The sequence below is a fragment of the Oxyura jamaicensis genome, chromosome 6 (assembly GCF_011077185.1).
Source record: "Oxyura jamaicensis isolate SHBP4307 breed ruddy duck chromosome 6, BPBGC_Ojam_1.0, whole genome shotgun sequence".
NCBI classification, from domain to species: Eukaryota; Metazoa; Chordata; class Aves; order Anseriformes; family Anatidae; genus Oxyura; species Oxyura jamaicensis.
This window is the reverse complement of record NC_048898.1, coordinates 24,023,588-24,046,554: the sequence shown is the minus strand read 5'-3', so window position 1 is coordinate 24,046,554 and position 22,967 is coordinate 24,023,588. Positions and strand designations below refer to the sequence as shown.

Here is a 22,967-nt window from a genome sequence, read left to right as displayed (position 1 = left end):
CACACCAGGCCCCAGGGCCTAAATCCTGTATGCAAATGTCTCTTCCCCATGGTGTTCCTGACCTCAGCTCTGAACCTGCTGCTCTTCCCTCTCCAGAACCAGCAGTCAACTGCAGCAACAACCAGGCTTCCTTCTTAGAGCAAAGCACTACTATTTCTAACATTTCAGAGAAAGAGAACCAAGAGGATGGGCAGTAAGTGCATTACTCTTTCTGTGGGACCAATTTCTCCTTAAGAGCTGCAGATGTGAAGTTCTGACCCCCTGTTCCAGCGGTGGGTTGCTCTTCCCTTCTCCATAGCTCTCCGTACAGCTTTTGAACTTCGCAGTGCTCATGCAAACTTGTGCTGCCAGATTCCGATCTGCAGTTACAGACGGCACTGGTCCTGCCCCACTTGCCTGCACCACACAGGACACAAACTCAGGCCACCTCAAGGGACCAAGGCAGGACCGTGGTCTGTGAAGGGGCACAGCAGAGCTACACTCATCCATTTAGCCCAACCAACCCCGCTGTGAAGCACCTCACCCCTGGCAGTAGTTACAGAGAGCCAGAGACATTCACATATTAAACATACCACAACTCACACACAAGAGTTCACAGCACCCATCTCACCCCCACGCAAAACTAGTGCCTGCCTTTGGGTAAGGCTTGGCATTAAGAGCCCAGCCACCTTCCTTTAACCAGTCTCCCATTATTTTCCTTACAGACCCTCTGAGCTAAACTGTGAGATCCATACAAGACAATTTAACAGTCCGGTTATGGATGTAGATTCATCGTGGTGCAATATCCCTGAACTATTCCAGTGCAGCACCACATCTGCATCTCTGACCAGACCTGTAGGATGCCGAACGCCCAGCCCTGCAGACAGCCTGGATACAAGCAACTACTAACATTAACAGAGGCAATTTCCTATGGTAACTGGCCATCAAAGATCCAGAAACAAGCCCTAATAATCCAGTTTCAGGATTGTCTCACTAACCTTTTACAGCTTTTATTCCGAGGGAAAAATCCCACATGTAACAATGCACTAGGTTCCTATGATCCCCTAGTTTATAGGAGCTTTCATTTTGACTTCTTGGTCAGGCATATACAGTAAAAGGTCAGCTGAGAGATTTTACAGATGAACATGTGATAAGCAAATAAATCAAAGGCTACCTTCCAGGCCGGGGGAACGTAGCTCTTTGCAAATATTACTCGGAGAAGTGACTGTTTGATACTGTGCACTTATTAACTTCATTAGAAGCCTAATGAACATACCTCAGAGATAATGAGAGACAGAGCAGACTCAAAGAAAGATGGAAAGATTTCTTGCATCTTTTTTTTTAACAATGTTTCTCCATCCTTCAGATTATTTATAGACATTATAAAATGGCAGAGCATTTGGGAAAAAAAAAAACACAACATAATAAAACACCAATATAAACAGACACAACCCATGTTAAAGTACTAAATCCTACCAGCCCCTGTACAAAGCAAAGATTTATATGACTTGGTCCCAAGCCTAATTGGAAGAAAAGTCAGGGGAAGAGGGAGAGGGGAAAAGAACAGCTCACTCAAAGAGAAGCAGGTTCCCATACACTGATGCAGAGCCTAGGTTTAGTGTAGATTGGGGAACTGCATCCCCCAGCAAGCCGTGAGGTGGCACCAACACAGAAACAGCGCAGTGCAAGTACCTGTTGTGTTGGCTCCTGACCCAGCCCCGACTGCCTGGGGAGTGAGTGGAAGTGTATTTCCATACAACTCATCAGAGGCTACCTGTAGCTCAAAAAATCCTCTAAAGTTTTCACATGTAATACAGTCCTTGATAATTTTTTTTTGCTTCTATGAACTTGCTGAAACTCACTTGAACCCACAAGAACTTTAGCTACCAAAATATCCTCCAGCAAGGAGATCCATAGATTAAGTATATGTTGTCATAAGAACCCAAGTCTTCCACTTGTTCTGAACCTGTCTGATTTTCCTTTATTCTTCACAGACTCACAGAATGGTTGAGGTTGGAAGGGACCTCTGGAGGTCACCTGGTCCAACCCTTCCCTGCACAAGTGGGGCCACCTAGAGCAGGCTGCCCATGACCACATCCAGACAGCTTTAGGATGGGAACTCCACAAGCTCTCCAGGCATCCTCTCCCACTTGTCAGTCACCCGCACACTACAAATTGTTTCCTGATGTTCAGACAGAACCTCTTGTGTTTCAGTTTGTGTCTATTGCCCCTTGTCGTGTCACTGGGCCTTTCTCCATCTTCATTACATGCTCCCTTCAGGATTTTGCATACATTAATGAGATCCTCCAAGCCTTTTCTTCCTTGGGCTTAACAGTCCTGGCTCTCAGCCTTTCCTCACACGAGAGATGCTCCAAACCCTTGCTTTGCTAGAGATCCTATCCACACCACTTAATTCTGTAAGATTTTTTAATATTTTCCTGGGCGTCTCTTTTCAAGCTTTCCAAGTCCTACCAGATCTGATCTAGTATGAAAGTTCTTGTGTGATTTATTATGAAAGTCCTTATTTTGTGATTATCTATTTGCATACTTATAAGTGAATTTAATGTGTGGTTTTCATTAATACTGGCACATATCCATGTTGAATGTATCTGCTACTGATCTGTGCCAATGAAAATCCTCTGCATGGTAGAAAGTGATCAGAAAAAGACATTAGTAAGGCCAAAACAAATTCATCTTTAAGTGTGGCTTCCTGCAAAAAAAGTTTTGCAGTCAGTATCCAAATCTAATTAGAATGTAAGATGAGATAACAAAAGGAGCAGCTCTCTAATGAGAGCAATGGAATCGCTGTTCCAAATGATAAAGAAGGGATGGAATAGCCAATTCCTGTTAACAGATGCACCTCTGCTGATGCAGCAACAGTCACAGCACCCACAGGATCTGCAACAGCAGATTCTTGGCTACAAAATCCCTCCTGAATGCTGCCTTGCTACATTTCTAGTAGTAGGCAAAGCACTACAAACACCTTTTACCTGTCAGACAAGTAAAGACCCTGACAAGATGAATTCATAGCAGCTGCAATACTTCAAGGCAACATTCACCTTTGGTAAAGCTCCCCCTGGCCCTCCCAGCCACCTTCCTCAGGACTAGATACGCCTGGGAACATGATCTAAGCCCAAAATACATTTCTGATGAGATAGCATGTCTCCATTACTGAGGAGCCCATAATCAGAGAAATTAATTCAAAGACGGAAAAACCACATCAAACATCAGCATATAAGCTACAAAATCAGGGGCAGCCATACAGTTCTGGCTTTCTAAAAAACCCTCTCTTCCTCTTCCCCCTCCCCCAGCCAACAAATTTCGTTAACTCACACTGAGGCTCTCAGGCTTGCATCAGCACCAGAAACATATCTGGGCATTAATTAACTTACATTTCCCTCTCCATTCTCTAACTTTCTGGAATGGAAAGACTAAAGATCTAGACAGAATTTGGCTGAAAAGACTGGCTGGAAAATTCAATTACATCAAAGCTGCCAGCTGGGCAATGGTTGAAGAACTTACCCACGATGTGGAAGACTCAAATCCCACAGCAGCATAATACAGCCATCTTAGGTCAGATCAAGAATTTGTACTGCCCACTGTCCTGTCACACTGAACATCCTGGGGAATTGTAAGGAACAGCAGAAAGAGCATGATTCTTCCCATGGTCTCTTCCCCAGCTCTCTCAACTTGGAGAGTCGAACCACAACAATGCTGGGGCGTATCATGTATTCAGTACAGTTCCAGGCTATTCCACCAGAGCACCTGAAACACGAACAGCTCATTACTGAGGAAGAGATAACGAAGGATGGATGATGTTTCTGCAACACTGCACCAAAGGCTGTAGACCTGTCTGTTCCTTGAATGCCATATCATAAAATAATTACTGTAAGCCAGAGGCTACAGCCACACTATCACGTTTAACAGCCACCAGCAGAAATATCCTCCATTAATTCACTGAGTCCCCTTTTGAAATCCATTTACGCTTTTTATTATTTCTGCCTCACAACATCCTGTAGCAATGAGTTGCACAATTTAATTACTTCTGGAATAAAAAAGCACTTCCCTTTATACTCATTCAGAGCAAGGGCTTGAACTTGGATCTTCCACACATAAGATTAGTATCAGCCTCTCCCTGGAGAGATTCGCAGTCTCTCCAATTGGAGCTCTCCGGTGGAGTATAAATAATTCAACAGTTACCAGGAAGAGAAGAAAAGAGAGATGGCTGCTTAGCGCTTGCACCTGAAATGTAAGAAAATGGATGCAAAACAAAACTCACTTTTGCTCTTTTCTCCATTTTACCTGGAATTCCACCTTGCTCCTAACAACATTCCTTCAAATAATTTGCAATTTGATTAATTCATTTCCTCTTATCCCCTTGGTTTCTACCCAGAAAGCAGGATGTATCGCAAAACTCCCAAGCCTACTTATTAACAGGAACATTCCAAAAAAAAAAACCACAATAATTTATAAGATTAGAACTGACGTACAATCAAATGACCTTTCTAGATCTAACACACAAGCTCCTCACGCAAACATAGCTGCAACATCCACCATCAGCAGCCAACAGCGTGTTCTCTCGGAGCCACATGTGTGAAGGCTGACAAATTCAGCAAAGCACGCCTGCTCTGAAGCTCCAACAGATGTGTGGATGAAACACATCCTGAGCAGCAAGCACACCGAAACGTGTATCTGTGCTGCCACCGCAGACTGACATGCAGCACCCTCACCAAATTGAGATTCTGGGGCAGAAGGTAGTCAAAGCCAAGACTTACCTCTGCCTTCAGAGAATCGCAGATATGAATAAAGCATTCTGAATATTGGTTAAAGTTTTTAATTAACAGCCTAGCTAAAACACCATTACAGTCTGCAGTTGTGTTTTTATTAATTCTCTCTGATTCAGCAGGAATTCCACTAAGGAATAGGGATGAGCAGATGCAGGGGGAAGCACATTAATAAATCATAAGTGTCATTAAAATTTGTAAACTAATATCTTCTGGGAAGTCTTGGCAATTAGTCTCAGAGCTTTTTTGGCAAACAAAAAATTAATAAAACCAAAAGGTCCCATATCTGATGAAATCTCCACCCCCACAGAAAGGTCACTGATGGAACAATTACGAGACACAACAAGTAGGCCATCCAGAAGGCTGGTTCACAAAAGACAAATAAGCTCCATGAAACAAGACAAAGGCATTTTAATAAACAAGGGTGGGACTTGGACTTACACACCACCCAAAGGCATTTAGGAAGGCTCTAAGGCTCACATTTGCTGGGCTACTACTTTTTGCACGACTCTGCATTGCCTCTCTTGGCTCCCGCCATCTCTTAGGCAATGTTAACCTCATTACTTGCTAAAGCAAGGAACCAGCAGAAAGCAGAGGTGTTAACGTGACTATTCCCTTGCAGAAAAATCCTACGGGATGTAATAGGGCTAAGGAAGCAACAGAAAGGAGGCAGATGAAACTTCTCTCCAGAAGTTAGTCAAACAAAAAATGAAATAAAAAGGCCACCTCCTTTTCTGTTACCATTACTGAGTATACCTAACTAAACCACAGTCCTGAATTTAAAATAATCCTATTAATTTTCATTATTGGTTCCCAAAACTAATGTTTAAAGCAGTTTTACCTGATTTTATCCATTTGTTGCAATGCCAGCATCTCTTCCAATTCTGAACTGCAAAAAATGTACACTCTGGCCACCACCTGGCGCATTCAAGGAGGGGTGAGCCTATGGTTTATTCCATTCCACTCTGAATTTTATCTTTTTATTTTTTTATGGTTTTTAATCCCATGGACATTCATTTCCAGCCACACAGCCCAAGAAAGTCAAAACAATCCTATATATACATTTTCTGAAGTCCACACAAATAAAAACCTTAGTCTCCAGAAAGCCATAATCAGAAGGAAAATCGATCACCTCAAAACAGAAAAGTAATTTCAAAACAGGTCATAATTAGTTACTTCAAATGATTTCACTTGTACAGTGGGACACAAAGGTGAATGGTTATCACCATCTAATAATCAGCAATTTGTAACCCTCTTGTCACAGATACCCCCTGGGACCAGGGAACACAAGGAAGCTAAGCCACCTCTTTATCGCTCTTAATAGTTACGAAAAGAGTGCAGAAAAGCCATTATATGCGTAGCCTTTCGTGAACATTTAGCATCCCTACAGCATCCCTAAGGCAATGCCCTTTACCCAATAATTTCTCTCCTGGCTGATACTCAACAACTCTTTCCACCTGCCAAGCTTTCTCTCCTGCTCCTCTTTCTGAAGGAGGCAGGACCCGCTGTAGTGCCTGCTGCAACACGTGCGCAGCTGGACAAGCACAGATGTCGGGAGCCCCTGCCAGGCCTGATCAGTCAGCTCGAGCACGAGCACAAGGCCTGCCAAGCAGGCATTTAGCCACGAGAGCAAAGGAGAAACTCTCACTCGGTTCAGGAATGCTGCATTTTCTGTTCTTTACAGGCAGTAACTGCATAGCTCTTTGGGCCAAGGACCTTCTCTTTATTAAATGGCCACGATTTCATCTGGCAGCAGCTAGCTGAGGGGTGGGCCAACAGGCAGCTACTGCACACCTCCCAGTAGTGGAAGGACGGCTCCCTTGCCTGAGATGGCATCTCGTGACTGACAGCAGGCTGCACCGAGCCAGGGACACCTGAGTCACCCACTGCGGGGAAAATATAAATCATCAAGAGTACTGGAGATAAAGAACTGAACTATTTTGGGACGCTGCTGTAGTCCCACACAAATCCCAACTCAGGGTGCTGGGAGCCCTGTCGAACAGCCCTCACTCACACTCCTCTCCTCCGGTTTCCCATTCCCTTAGGTCTCCAGCAGAGGGTCTGCACCTAGCAGCCTGCAACCCCAAAGGTTTTCACAGATGACTCCTGTGGCCTGAGCAAACTAGCCACCACTGAGCTAGGTAATTTATACACACTAATAAATAACAGTGAAGTTGCTAAGCTTTTGGAGACCCTGGTTTTTGAATCCAAGAGAGAACAGGGATGTGCTTGCACACTCAAGCTGGCTCCTTCCCTTGACACACTGATAGCTGATTGCAGATATGATGAAGCCCTTCTTTTAATCAGCAGATGAATTCTGCACTTTACAACGTTGTTAAAAATGCCAAATAAGATGCAGTAACAGGAAGGCATTACTATGAAAACCAGCTCCATTAATTTTATGCCTGAATACAGTCCTGCAGAAAACAGCATATATCTAAAATGCATGCTGTCAGCGTAATGGTGGAAAACAATAGATATAATCAAATTTGACACTACTGCAGAGAGATGCCAGCTGGTCATGGTGGCTGTCTCGAGACTGCATTTCAATACAGCAGGTTTCAGTGAAACCACACTGCTCCATTTCAAAATGTGTGGAACCTGACTGGAACCGAGCAAGAGGTTATGGCACAAAGCACAGATTGCTCAGCCCCACAGACTAAATAATGCATCGCCACTGGGCCAGAAACACTCTTAATGAAGCTCTGGCTGTGCCATGACCTGTTTCAGGATTAGCTTGCTTCACAAAGGATGACATGAAAATTTCAGTCATGTTCACTGAATCTCCTGGTCTCTCCCTTCTTACTCACCTATCTTGACGACAGCTAAATTTGAAGCAGGGAGATTAAACCCCACTCCCAAAGGGGAGCCATGGCATTTCACACCTGCCCTACCTGAAGCCAGCTCCATGCACAGCACACAAACCTAAGACATAGAAATCAGCATGAACTTTGCAGAGTGAATCAGTGCAACTTTGCAGAGGAAATAGAGGCTAGAGGGAAACCAAAAGGTGCTGGTGGCCTGATGCCACCAGAGAGCGTATGAGGCTGAAATGCAAGGGCATAGGGAGAAATAACATAGGGATAAATAACATACAGCCCTCTGGTAATTCAAACGGCACCGAAAGAACAATGCAAGATAGAAGGCAGCCTGCAACCAAGCTGAGAGGTTTTACTCTTCTCAGCTCCAAGCTCAGGGTTGTAGCTGATCTGTTTTGCAGTTGCCTCTAGTAAAAAGCTGAAAGTGATTTATTTTGTTTGTTTGTTTGTTTTTCAACTCAACACACAGGCTATGACAAACCTGTCTCTTCAGGCATAGCAGCCACAAGAGAAAAAAATGCTTGGGGATTTTTGAGCGCTGCCATGGAAACCTAATTTCTTATTAATGAACAACAAAACAAGAAGAAATATATGTAAAAATACCTTCAGTAACATTGTAGATTCTTAAGAAGAAAGAGTCAGTCATGATTTTGAGTATGGGTTAATGCCCAGGCCAGCATTATACACCATCAGATAATTTAGTGGGCTCCACAGCCAGAGGATGGGAATTCCAGGGGAGCCATCAAGGGCGGGTAAAATGGCAGCAGGGACTCAGAGCTGACACATGCAAGTGTTTGCACTTTGGAAGAAAATCTGAACTACTCCCCACTGCCTAATTAGCTGATGTGCTGCAGTCATGGCTATCACATTGATCATAAATACCTCCCTGCTAGCTTGGGCTTCTCTTGTCTGTTGCATCGCCTGTTGTCTCTCTGTCTTCATCTGAGATTGAAAGTTCCCTTGGGACAGAGGCAGTCTTTTTAACTACTGCAATCCAAACAATTAGGACTGTTCCTGGATACAAAATTAGGTGACAGCAGAAGGAAGAAAAATAAAACAAAATAATGTTTTTATTCCAGTTATCTTACAAGAAAAGCTGCTCATCCCATACTGGCTAAAACAGATGAAAACATTTTCAATATTGCCATGACTCGGAATACTTATCCAGAATGTCATGTTGATGTAGCCATCTCAGAAATGTACAGCTAAAATAGGAGACAGAATTAGCAACAAGCAAGGAAATCTTCACAAGACTCTTCCTTTGCTTGTAAAAAGCTGTGAAATCTAGAAGACCCACAGAATAAGAAAAGGAGCTCAATAGATTCCTGTTTATTCACACTCATAGCACGAGAAGGAAACAACTGGATAGCAACAAGATTAACTAATGAAAGGACTTTCAGCCTAGCATACAGCCTACAGAGCACCCCATATATTATATCTGAGCACAGCACACGTCTGAAACCAAGACTCATTTATCACAGTCACAGTTCCTGTGTTCATCTGGAAGTGTTATGAACACATATATCTGAAGAAATAAACCACTGAGCAGACTTCTTCCCTTCTCCTCTCCTCCTAATAAAATTGCCTGAGATTTCCCACAGAAAAACAGGCACAAAACTTCAACCTTCAACCTTTGGTTGTGGGTGGCATCTTTTCGACACTGTATTTTGCAACTCTAACCCTCTCATTTGTCCTCTGTTTGACAGGTGCCTTCTCAGACTCCCTTCCCATGAAGCAGCAGCCTCTTTGCAGCAGCAGTTCATATCTCATGACAGATCACCGCTGCGTGATCACAGCTCACCGTGGAAGCTCAAGTTTGGTGCAGGGACCTTGGTCTACAGAGGGTTTGGGAACTGAATGCTCGCCCCAGCAGCACTTCAAATCAAAACCATTTGAGCTTATGGATTAAGAGGGAGGAATGTTTTCCTTCCACCCCCCTCTCCCCCCCAAAAAAATCTCGATCACACACAGAATTCTGCAGAAGCCATAGGTTTATCTTTTAATCCATTTTTTATTTAAAAACAGGAAGGATGGGAGCTGGATTCTCAACAACCAGCCAGGTACATGCCTTGCTAGGCAATGAGAACTGATGAAGCATTACATGCCTGAAAAGCTTACCTAATTTTTACAGCGCTATGTCCTGACCTATGAAAAGACCTCCCCACATAAATTCTGATGCCTCACACCATCACGAGTACAATTGCAACAAGGCAGATCCCTTTCACAGGAGGAAACAGTTACCTTCACTCACTTGGTGGGGAAAAGAAAAATACAACCCCCCACTGACAGACACCTCTTGTGACCAGGAAGAGATGCAACCTTCACAGTGGGATGGGATGTGTGTGTTTTTCCCTGAAGCTGGCTGCAGTAGCAACGGAGGCTTTTTCGGTGATATTTTGGCCTCAGAAACATGGATTTACTTATTAGAGCAACCTGTGCTCCTGCATTCAAATGCTGACTAGCATTTCCTCTGTCTAAATTCTTATCACCCTGATAGAGGAGCAGCTTCCGATTCAACTTTTCATTCTCTCTTGCTCCTTTTTTAATTACATTGAGGATGTTTTCATATTGATTCACTTGTCTTTGTATTTAAATGCAGGTATTAGAAATTCCTCCTATATAGCATTTTGCATCCAAGCATCTTGTGCTACAACCCAGGGGGGACCGAGCAAAAGCTTTTGATGCATGAGGCAGGCAGAGGCAAGATGATATTTGAAGATTGCATTCCACTCTGCTCTATCTTATCGTCCTCTGAAGCACTGCTGTGTGATTCACTGCTCTCTGCCACAAAAAAACGCTCCTCTCGTGTGGAAGCAACTGTTTGCCAAGCGCTCAGAAGAGGCACCGCACAGAGCTGCTGCTCACACGGACAGAGCTCTGAGTTGGCAGAAACAAACAAGCCACAGTCCCAGAAAACAGGTAGAAAAAGTGGAAATCTCCAGACCTCCTCCTGATGTTTAATTGATATTTGCATTCAATTTGTGACTCACCCAGTTCCTGGGGCTCAAAGATGATTTTGAAGGAGTCTACAAAAAAGTAACCAAGGAAAGCAAATATATGACCAGAAGACGCAATTTCGCTCTGCAAAGACAGATCTTCCTTATGAAATTTTCAGGGTCTCAAAGATTGAGAGAAAATATTGAAAAGTACCTATTTAAATAATGCAGAGATTCAGAGGCTTTCGTGCATAAATGGAACAGAATATCCTGCAAAAAAGGAATCTCTCTTGGCTTATTTCTTCCACAGAGTATCTATTTGTATTGCTACAACATCCTTTCAAAAATCAAAGCTGTTCTCTTAAAAAAAAGAATAATAATAATAATAATAAAAACACTTCCCTCTTAAACTGCAGTATGGTTTAATCCTGAATTTTCCAGGTGGGAAACTAAGGTTTAGAGCCCAAGATCTCTACCACTAGCTTTTACCTTGACCTTTCCTCCCAAACCTTTGGAGAACCCAGGAATGTTGACTTCTCAGCCTGAGTCTCCAGACCCCCCAACAGCCCCTATTTCACCGCAGAAGAGAGGCAGAAGCGTCCCGAAACAGACTAAAACACACAGAACAGGTCACTTCCCCAGATGCCAAGCAGCTGATACATTCAGCTGGACAGATGAACAGCATTTCTGTCACTCTGGGAAAGCTCCAAGAGCGATGCTGCTGTCACCTTCCTGCAGAGCTCAGGTGCTGCTCTGAGATCAGCATTAGGACAGGATTTGCCTGCTTGTTACATTATTTATGCAGAGCAGATTGCTTAGCAATTACGTTTAAAGTACAATCACAGTGCCATTTGTACTTGTTAGGTAAAGAGGCAAAAGTTTTCAAGGCTTAAATACCTTGAAAAGTACCGGGATAAGTGGAAATGAAGGTGTTCTCTCTTATTAGCTGCACAGTTATTTATACTTCTGCAGATTACCATGGTACGGTGCAATTAGGCTTTGGATTTACTGTGCAAATTGAGAAGTTTCAAGAGCTCTACTAAACAATTAACCCTTAACTGCATTAATGGGGATAACCCCACAACTCAATCCCAAAATCTGATCCAAACAAGGGCTTCTAAATTAACGTGGAAGAAGGGACAACACACCACCTGCAAGAAACTGCTTAGACTTGGAGCAACAGCTACAATGCACTGACAGCACCACCAATTACAGTTTCTGGAGGTTGAGCAATAACTGCAATACAAAAGCTAAACCTAACACAAAGCACTGGTGTCTTCCTCACCCTACGCCCTTTTTCTTGTTGTTGTTCTGACAGTTAAAAACACCTAAGTAACAATTCTGCTAAAGGCATACGCTTCCCGCACCACAGCTGGGCTGTTAGAAGGGAGAGCAATCCCCAGCAGGTAGAAACTATTGCTAATTTGGAGAGGTCAAGGAATTGGTCTGCTTGTTCATAGGGGTATTCTATGTGTGTTTGTTTGTTTGTGTGTGTGGTGGTTTTTGTTTGTTTGTTTTAAACACATCTACAGTCTGCCCAGCAATGTGCCTCCCCTGGCCAGGAAACTCCACCTCCCACACCTGACCAGGAGCACGGCAGGCACATGGCACTATCTGAGTTTACCCAGAGTGGAGAAGACACCAGCCCATCGTTGTGATCTCTAGTCCTGGGATGGCTACTGCCCTCACAGCCCCAGGCAACACCAATTGACTGCCAAGATGACCATCTCAGCTCACAGGGCTGAGGAACGCAGCTAAGACAGCTAAGCTCATAGCAGGCACAGGGTAATACACCATCTTGGACGCTGTTCCAGCAAGCACGTACATCTACACAGACCACTCTCATTGCCAGCACCATGGAAGAGGCTCTGAGGAATGAAGAACCTTGGTTAAGGATGCTCAAAAAGGACAGAACAAAAGCAAGCTCTTCTGTGTGTCAAGGAAATAAATGCCCTACATCAAGAAAGCATCTGATTTGAAAACCTCACTTTCTTAAATCAATTCTTTCTTGATCATACATCCCCTTTCAACTTCACAGTTATGTCGCAACCCCTCCCAGCTCCTCCTCAGATCGACACGCCGCCCCCCTTGCTCAGCCTCCAGTTTTACAAGAGGCACCGTGCACCCCCTCCATGCCAGCTGCTGTAATTTCTACAGCCTGCTTACCTCCACAGCGAGCTCTCGGTAACACTGCCCAAGTTGAAGTCGTAGAGCTTTGTCAGAATGAGAATCACCTGTGGAAGGGAAAGGGAGGAAGGAGGAGAAAAGGGAAAAGAAAAAAGGGTTTTCTTTAGACTGTGTAACAATACACAAGGCATCTGAAATCACCCAAAGGAGAGCTTAGCATTTATCCATTAAAATTCCCATATTATAGGATCAAGTAAGTTTTAAAAAAGAAAATCATTAGCTTAATGCATCATGTAACCAGTAACATTTATTTTAATCCTTGAGATGTTTTGCATTTGAAATAAAACATGCCACCAGGAATTATCTGAACATTGCGAGCTGTCCTCTCTACATCTTTGGTTATTCAAGGGCAGGAATGGAACTGGGACGAACCCTTGTTAATTCAACAGCCAAATCAGAAATTGCACTCAACGTTTTCCTGTTTCTCTCAAGGTGCTAACATGAACTACTTAGTCTCCATGGAAAGAAATGACAAGTTTGCTTATGGAGATCCCAATCCAGCAGAAGAGCCCATTTTGCCCCAAACAGGTTTTGTTGCAACAAGCAGCTTTTCTATTGCAAAAAAAACCATCTCCCTCCCTCTTCCTCCTCCCAAAGCAATGGGATGTGCCACACCTTTCATTTGGGTTTCCCAGCTGAGAGCCTGCTAGGTGAGGAGTTTAAAGCTTTGCAGAAAGGAAAAATGCCAAAGGATTAATCAATATCACAGAGGCTGCAGCAGTCTGTTACCGTCAGCATAATACCGGGAAGAGACCTGTTCAAATCGTAAGGACCTTGGTACGTGACTATGCAGTCGGTGCCCAACTTAACGGCTTTTGAAAAGATGCTCTGAGCATCCCTTTTTCTACTGGATTCACTTCCCCCTTCCCTGATTGCATTCTTCCCTTTATTTCCCTACGCAGAGACCTTTAGCAGGAAGATAAGAGCAAAGCTGCTTCCAAGCAGGGTGTGAAAAGAAACCTGCCAGGCAGATTTGAGTCAGCATATGCAAGCCCATGTCAGCCTAAACTGCTGCTGTGCAGCAGGGAAATAAGGACAAGGCCCTTTTTATTGTGACTTAAACCCCGCGCGCACCTTCCCATACAAATCGGGAAGAACCAGCTGCCACTCACAGCAGCCAAGGTTCGTACACGTCCTTGCACCAACCGATGGGAGCAGTGCAGCCTGCTCCCAGCTAATGCCTGCCGAGGGACATTTATAGATGTGCCCCATATTCCCAGAGGAACTCTGACAGAATATCTCACGAGTCTCTAGGAAGCCATGCAGCACAAGCAGTGCCTTGCCAGAAACAACACCCTCTTTAGTGCTCACAACTGAGGCAAGGTTTCACAGAGGTAGTTTTCCAGTTTCAGTGCCTTATCACCACGCAGCCAGGAGCAGGACTTTCACTGAGGTCAGCAGATCCTGGATCTGGTCCTAAACGTATTACACGAAGCCTCTATATCATGATCAAACTTCAGCAGAATAACTCTTGCTTAAATTGCAATCCCGACTGGAAGCAGCATCCATAATCTGCTGGCACTTTGTGTGCCTCTCCTCAGATCTCCTATGCCTTGTATTTTTGAAGATAGAAACGCTGCAAATAGCAGGATAATGGCAGCTTTGCAGGAGTGGGGTGAAGCCTGCTCAGCTCCTGGGTATAAATCCAAAGTAAAAGCACGCTGTGTAGTAGGGTTTTTCTGAACTTTCATGCACAGCTACTACCAAAAATCCAGCTCTGCCCATTGTCAACGCATGCAGAACAAAAGCATACCCATCCCTTTGCAACTAAATCTCAGGGGGTCCCAGGAAATAGGGGTTTCCTGGGGTGCTGGTAGTACACAGCACAGCCGCCTGCAGCAAGATGCCCACAAACTCACAATGTGAGCCCAGGCCAGGCACCAGACCACAAGCCCGGGGGGATGCCACCCCGTCCCATTAGCTTTTGAGATAAAACTGTTGAATTTCAACCATGGTAATGCTCACTCTGTCTTGGGAGCTTGAAGAACAGAGGATTGGGGAGACTTTACCCCACAGCCTGCCCCAGGAACACTGCAAGAGGACATTCCCCACCGCACGGCCTGGTGAGACCACAGGAGCAGGTGCTGCTACCAAGCAAGTGTCCCAAGTGGTTAAGACAGATCAGAGTCCAAAAGACACAGCTGGTTCCTGCCTTGCTTTCACAGGGTGCTTCTGACACAGCCTTGCAATGGGAGCTTCAAAACATTTCAGGAAGCTACCCTGACACCTCCACGTGGTGTTGGCCCAACTGTGCCGAGTGACTGCAAGAGGGGTGTCAGGGGCAGACCTGGGCAAGAGCCCGATTTTCTAGGACATCGTTATGTGAATGCTTTAGGTGAAAAAGAATGGAACAAACCAAAGAAAATTAGATAATTTTGTCCAAAACTGAATTCTGAGAGGGAAGAAAGAAGAAAACCCCTCACTGATTCAAGCTGAGACATTTGATTCAAATTTCTACTTTGTAGTTGAAGAAGCTTTGCTTGTTTTTGTCAACACTGACAAATAATCACGGCTTTTCTGTGTCAGGGTAATTTTGCATGAAAATCTTGATGGTTTTCATTTTAAAAGCTGAATTCAATTGAAAATTGGAGATTTCACATTTAAAGCATGAACTGCTCCAAAACAAAAAAAAAAGCATTTTCTCCCCCTGAACTGCAGGCAATGTAGAATTGCCACCCCACAGGAAAAGCACACTCTTCAGCCTAAATCAAGATGAAAAGATTTTGATATGGGAAAAAGAAATTAAAAAAAAAAAAAAAAAAAAAAAAAAAACCAGTTCCCGGTGATATTGATTCACAAACAACAACATAAAAAAAAAACTTTCACTTAGGCATTTTTTTTAATCAAAATAAAGAAAACAACTGTATAGTCTCAAATGAAACTGTCTTGTTTCCATTCATCAAACCGCCGCCCACCAAATTAATTTCAAGTCAGATGAATGCTGAAGTGCCTTTTTCCCCAGGCTCGTACTGCTCACCCCAGGGAACACGGCTCAGGTGGGAAATTTCCCCACTGCCCCCAGGGGCCCCGCGCTTCCCCTGACCCCAGAGGCGGGTGTCCCTGGGGGCACCCAGCAGCCCAGCTGGCTGAGAGTGAAGCAAGAGGAGCAGCCTGCAGGACAGAGCTGGGAAATAGGTCAGGCTGAGTTACAGCTCCCTTAGGGCAACAGAAACCCTTTGGAAAATGTAATTTAAAGCTGAGCTTACACAAAACTAAATGACCTGAAAATTCAATAAACTGCTTCGGTTTTCAAGGCAGAAGTGGGGATGGGGGGAAGGATAAGATATTTTTTTTTCCTGTGGAACCGAAATGACATTCCAGTCCTGCAAGAATCTCCTTGTGCACTGTATTTTACACACAGGCCTCCCATATGTTTTTGTTTTGTACAAACTACGCTGTTGACTGAAGACCCTGCTATAATAAGGTCTGTGTGACAAAAATGCCATCCCCTGTCAATTGATCATCCTCAACAGCTTACACTACAATACAGTTTAAGAAGTCCCTGGCACTTTCCAGTCCTGCCATGGCACTGAATCACTAGGCCCAGGCCTGACGTGACAGGCCTCTCCTCTAAGGCCAGCGTTGAGAAGAAATCCCTGAGGGGGCTCCTATTCTTCAGGAAATTATTAGGAATCTCTGAGCCTATAAATCACACAAGTGCTCAGAAGCTCTTCAGAGTGTTCGGTGGCGTAGCAATCTTTTGTGCTCATAAAATTTTACTATGAAGGAAGATTACTTTAGTTCATTAAGCCCTCCTCCAGATCTTGCCGATTCCAAGTTGGCAAAGTGCTTGCACATACCCCACAGTAGATACATAACCGGTTCCCACAAATTAGCACGTAAAGGCACTGCAGTTCCTCCGGCAGGCTGACAGCAAACTTCAGAACAACCAAGAAGTGCCAAGTCATGGGCAGTCATGCTGTGGTGTCAGGAGACACATATTAGAGATGAGGGAGAAGAGCAGCAGGGAAGAGGCCACCATTTCAGGGAGACGTCTGAAAGGCCAGCCCTGAGCTACTTGGTGAGACACCTCCCCTCTACGGGATCCCGGTGTATCAGCACAGAGGTTTACACAGCTCGCCAGTACCCCTGTCCACATATTTACAGAAAGTAATTAATAATGAGCAAAGGGATGAGCACCAGGCAGCATACAGCACAACAAAGGAATTGTGAACAAATTTACAAGTGAAAAATGAGAGCTTTTCGCTTGCTTGCTCTGGCAGGCAGGGTCCCAGACTCCATTTCCTTCCCACAAACACATTTCCATGATGTTTGCAGCCTTTGCTGCGCCACATACCAGCCACAGGAAGCTTGTCTGCAATTTTCATCCACTTTTCCCCCATTCAGATTAGAGCAAAGCACCCAAAAAGTAAATTAAAAATGTGAACGGGCACAGCTCCTGGGAACCAGCAGCAGCAAACTGCTCACGGATGAAGGCAAATTGGCTTAAAAAGGTGTAGGACCTGAACGCCTGCAGCACTGCCCTATGGAGGTCCCTAGCTGCTTGTTTCTTTCATATTTTTTTTTTCTTTTTAAAGGGACAAAATTGATAATTAAAGGTGACCTAATCAAAAAACTAACGGAGTTATTCAGGATGATGAATTTGCCATGTTTTTTATTTATTTATTTTTAATTTTACAGTCTCTGCACTTAAAGCTAAGTCAGGCAAAACCCACCAATATCTGCCTAGCTTTCTGTACACAAATGCTCAAACATGGCATGGATACTTTACATGCTCAACACATTTGTGCTGACGTGTGGGTTGGGTCAACCCCAGGCAGCAGCTGAGCACCCACCCAGACACTCACTCCCCACTCAAGAGGAAGCAGGGAAAGAACCAGAAGAACAAAAGCAAGAAAAACTTGGATTTGAGAGAAATAGTTTATTAAGTGAAGGAAAGAGGAAACAAGGCAATTGGCAATTGCTGTCTGCCTTCCATGATCAGGCCAATGCCCAGCCAGATTCAGTTAAGGCATTTTCCTAGCTCAAGGTCTAGCAGCTCTCAAAAGCAATCCCTTCATAACCTTGGTCCACCTACAACCCCCCTGTGCACCAAAGACACGCACACACAGGCGACCACTGCACTACACAACATTGCCATCCCCAGGTGCCCCGGAGGTCTAAGTGCAGCTGCTGATACCTAGGAGTGCTCTCCCCGTGTGCAAGAAGCACACAGCATCATTACAAAGCTCCCATGTGAGGAATTTAAATTTCACCAGTGCTAATGGATTTAGCAAGCAGCACCACTGTGAGAAAAGGCAAGTAATGTCATCTTTGTTTTGCTGATGAGAAACCAGAGGCAGAGAGAGATTAAGTGCTTCTCTACATGGAAACACTCGGGAGGAGGAATCCAAATCAACTTTAGGGTTCGGTTCAATTCACTTTGCAAGTATATCAGGAAAAATCTAATTAAAGACCATTTTATTCTGAAAAAGAGTCTCCATCCAGGAATTTTACATGGCTGAAATAATGCACTTAAACATATTTAGTTCATTTAGGCTAACAAGCAACACCTGGAAGATGATGCCACAATCAGAGTTCACACACAGTAACAGAGCAATCAGCAAAAGAAGGACCACATGCAACTTAAATACCCATCTTTTCCCTAGCCTAGCGAACACAGCTGAAAAAAACATCTCCAGGTACTAACCCTTAAAGAACAGCACATCCTAGCACAAAAAAAACTCAGATACTAACAAGAAATACAGGCCAAATCCTGCCCATTAGAAATCAGAGCAACATTTTTGCATGACTAAAATGATGCCAGCTGAAGCAGCAAATGACTTTTTTTTTTTTTTTTTTTTTTTTTTTTAATCTCTGGAGAGAGATCAATGATCTGTGGGTGGCTTCAGGCAGTGCTGGCAAAAGAGCCCTCTGAAATTGAAGGAGACAAGTCCCAAGATCACACACAAAAGCAAAACATGTTCCAGTGAACTTGTGATCTGCAAATGGCTGAGGCTGTCAAATTTGTCCTCAAAACAAAACCTAGGAACTAAAAGAATGATATTCTCCTTTAATCCTCCCATGCCTGCATTGCTTTTCACTTTCCCTTAGGAAAGCTGCCACAGCATGCTCTTTCCTTCCCATTCTCCTTCCTTTCTGTATAAATCAGGCAGCAGAACAAGCTGGAGCCAGACCATGAGAGGTCTTCCCATGGATTCCCTGGGGATACCGGAGGCAGATCACATTGCCTTCACAAAAGTGCCCTCTGGATGAAAGCAGCCGTTTGAAATTCCCATGACAGGGTTTGGGGTGAATGAACAGAATCCACAGAAAAACAACATTATAGTGTTTTGTAGAAAGAGCCAGCACTGGAAAGCATAACTGTGTCCTCCGGCGTGACTAGCAGCAGGAGCAGGACAGGATTTGTGCACGCTGGTTCCCCACTTTGGCAATTCAAGTTCAAGCCCAGCCTGCCAGAGCTAAAGCATCCACTGGCTCCAGCACACAGTGGATGTCTGTTCCAGTGTCACAGGTTTACCTTTCTGCAGTCACACAAATCAAGAAAGGATCGATTTGAACCTGGCAGACTCCCTCACGCTTTTGGTTTTAAACTTTTTGGAGCAAGGACCATCCGTAGGACACGTTCAGTGGTGCCTTGCACACAGAGTCCCTGCCACCGGTGTGAATGCAGCCGAACACCACTGGCACCACAGCAATGACTAATGCCTGCAGAATTCAGGGGGAATCTGTGATGCTTTACAGTAACATAGGAAAAATCAGATTCTCCTCCCAAATCACTGATTCCAGTTCTTACCCAAATGAGGGGTATTTGTAGCCACTAGCAGAATAGGGTCTGCAAGTCAGACATGTTGCTCTTTCATCTCTCTAACGCATGTTAAAAAGTAGACAATATCCCTTGTATAACATTTTTCACAGAAAATGAAAAACAAAAAAAACACACTGGTAAATCTAAGTTTCAGCAAACACCCCCTGCCTACCTATATACTTACCTTTAGTGTACGTGCACGCACATGCAAATTATAATCAGTTCCTTAAAATCTCCTTCCTAAAGAAATAAAAGAAAGGCCTCCAGCATGGTTATCAGTCCTTAGAGAGAAGCTGGATTCTGTCCCAGAGGCTGAAATAGAGCCCTAAATGTAGCTACCAGGTCAGATCATAAAAACCTTTGTCCTCTTTGTAGGGGAAAAAACCACTCCACAAAAGCTAAGTATTAGTAGATTTATTAGCCCCTCAGGAGAGAGCCTCTGGGAAAAGACATGGTGAATTAGCCGCCTTTTTAAGGACAGCAATAAAACACGGGAGACATCTAAGTAGAATTTCAGACTACCATGAATAAACACACAGGAGGGGAGAGGACGCACCCGACGCTACTGGCAGCTGGGGAGCAGCAGCGGTTGTGGAAGGGAGGCAGTAAAGCCCCCAGGTTCTGACCCACGCCCTGGCAAGGCACAGTTGTGCTCCCCAGAATCTGTCCCACCTCCACCGGATGGCCTCCTGCACACCAACACACATTGCCACCAGAAAAGACATCTAGATTGCTTAAAATAACAGAAGCTTGAGCTTTATCTCTGTGTAAGTCAGTTAAACATAAATACAATCTTTCCTGGCAGGAGGTGATATGATTTAAGGGTCCCCTATCATACATTATAAGAGGTGATAGCGAAGAACTCATAATTTATTTTTATTGATTCAGCAACCTATGCTGCATCATATCTCCCAATTCTTCCCCTTTGCTAAGAAACTTCCACTGAAGCCTTGGGAAATTTAATTTATCTTTTTCCCCCTTTCTTCTTCTTCCTTTTAAAGCTGCTGTGTGCACACCTCTACCTAAGTTCAAGAAGAAAATGGAAAAAAAAAAAAAAGGCCCCAGTCACTTTGCCAGCCCCGTTCTCCTTCCAATTATCTTCTGATACCATCTGCGAGCCAGCAGATTTTGTGCAGCAATTTAACTCTGTGGAGTCACATACCTACTGAAGGGCAATTTAAAGCTTCTGACAGGGGGACCTGAAGAGAAGGAATGATTTGAACTCGAAGGCTGGGCACACTACCTTCGGAGGACAGCTCTCAATAAAAAAAAAGTTGACAGATGTAAGGCAGAGCAGCCCCCTGAGATGCTATGAACTGCAAGGGCAGGTGGGGGCTTTCCTTGAGGACTGACTGACTGATTTCATAAAGAAAACTAACTAGGTGGGGGAATTTTGTGCCTAAGCCGTTTCTAAAAGAGGGAATGAAAAACAGCTCCCATAAAGCCAATTTCTTTTTCAGAAAATTCAGGCTGCTTTTTGTTCTTCCATTTCAGACTCCAGACTCTGCTCGGGGCCTCTCACTCCATACATCCATAAAAGTCGCTGATCTACCTCAGACTTCAATCAACAACTCACACAACTGGTGCTGGACAGAGCATGGAGAAGAGATTCGCTCTCTTCCCAGGGAGGGGAGATGGTTTAGGAAACCTGCTGAAGCCCCTTCCAGCCTAACGTCTATGACCCAAAGACTTCCTTGCTTGTGTGAAAATGCTTCACTGATAGATCAGGAGAATTGGCTGCCATGCCTAAGGACAGAAACTCAGGCCTGTTGTGCTCCCGAAACACCAAGGCTTGCCTTTGATGTGACAGCAGGAGATGGGTGATGGAGAAGTCACCGTGTGAGCAGTGCAGCCTGGCCACTGGCCTGGCACTCAGAGCGGGGAAAGGCATCAGAGCCTCTTTGCTCTATTCCCAGCTCTGATGCCAGCTCACTCCATGCCTGAGTTAACCCACCTGCAGGGAGATTAATTCGTGATGGCAATATTATTGTTCAGAATTTAATAATATTGTCTCAGAATAATACTCCAGGAAAACATCCCTCTCCCTCCAGGAGATGCAGTCCAGAAGCTGAAGTTTCACAGATGCTACCACGAAGGGAAAGGATGTACCTGTTGGAAACAAGCCCTTGCATCTTTCAATAACCAGTTAAAAGACCCTCCATGCCTGCCATGGGATCATTGTTATCAACAAATCCAAGCACCTTACACCTTCACGTATTCCCCTCCTTGCAACAGCCCAGGGAAATAAGGAGTGCTGTGGTTTTCCAGATAACAAGTACAGGCAGAGAGGAAATAAGGGCACAATGCACAGATTGTTCCGTTACGGTTAGTGCAGGCAAGTAAGCCCACCATTTAGATCTTCCTACACATTTACTGCCTAACCTTGGACGCATGTAACATCGTTAGCATAAAACCTTTATTTAATTGTAAGCCTTTATATAAGCCTAAGTAGAGTGTTTGTCAATATAATTAAGTAATAGTGAAAATTGGATATGAAAATCATTACCAAAAAAAATTAAGATAAAAGTGGCATTTTAGGATATACGAGGAACTATCCCAGGCAATGCGGGTCAGTCAGGCTGAGCAGGACACAGGACCAGGAAGTGCTGGAGGCAAGAGATGAGCACAAGTCAGGGCTCTCCACAGACAAAAAGGTCAGAAGCAACAGTTTGAGTGCTAACTAGCCAATTAACATATTTTTACATTATTATAGATTCAACCAAGATGAAATGATCTGATTACCTTATATATTAAGGCAATAAAAGAGTAGTCTGTCAAATTGGCTGCACTCTTCTGACCTTGAACCTATGTTTATGCGGCAGTTCCTATCTGCAGGTGCCCACTCCTCCTTTGAAACTTACTGGCTCGGCTTCAGTAACGTCAAATTCTGCCTTAGCAGCTCCTTTTCCAAATTATATTTATTTAAAATCATGAGTAAAGATCACTTAAATTATCTTTATTATATTTGTATTCTTATTCTGAACTCAGGTACCCATCATGTGGATATGTTTCGTGATCACCACGACACTTGAATTCCTTACACCAGAGCTACATTGCTTCTTTTTTATTCTTTGTGTTTTATCATTAAGTAGTTAAGCAAAATTATTTTCATCTGTTGCTGTGAAAACACACACACACTGGGCAATTTCCTTCCTTTGTTCCCGTGCAGAGCAGCTCCTTGCTCATGCCAAACACCCCTGGAGCTCTGATATTATCGCCTTTGAAGGGCCTAATCGAGCAGACTTTCATGAAATCTGGTTCACTAGCCGTTTCCAGAAACCAGGCTGGGAATGATTCCTCTGTGTATATCCATCACACTGAGTCAGCCATTTGCAATGTCCTCCATCATCCAAGGGCACTAAAATAATTTCTGTTTTTTCCTGTGGAGTCCAAAGTAACAGATATGCTAAGAGCAAATTGGCTCACGCAATAGCTCCCTTGGTACGCAACGGAGTAAGGCATAGAGGGCTCTAAAGTTCACAATTCAGCTTCT

General features: G+C 44.1%; 1 protein-coding gene across 2 annotated transcripts in view; it reads right to left on the bottom strand.

Annotated features, from left to right (window-relative positions):
• SORCS3 (sortilin related VPS10 domain containing receptor 3) overlaps positions 1 to 22,967 on the bottom strand; it is a 280,892-nt gene that overhangs the window by 183,904 nt on the left and 74,021 nt on the right. For both annotated transcript variants that reach the window (XM_035330191.1, XM_035330192.1), the window contains exon 2: positions 12,685 to 12,752. In XM_035330191.1, coding sequence (XP_035186082.1) covers positions 12,685 to 12,752 — 68 coding nt within the window. The remainder of the gene's footprint in view (positions 1 to 12,684; positions 12,753 to 22,967) is intronic.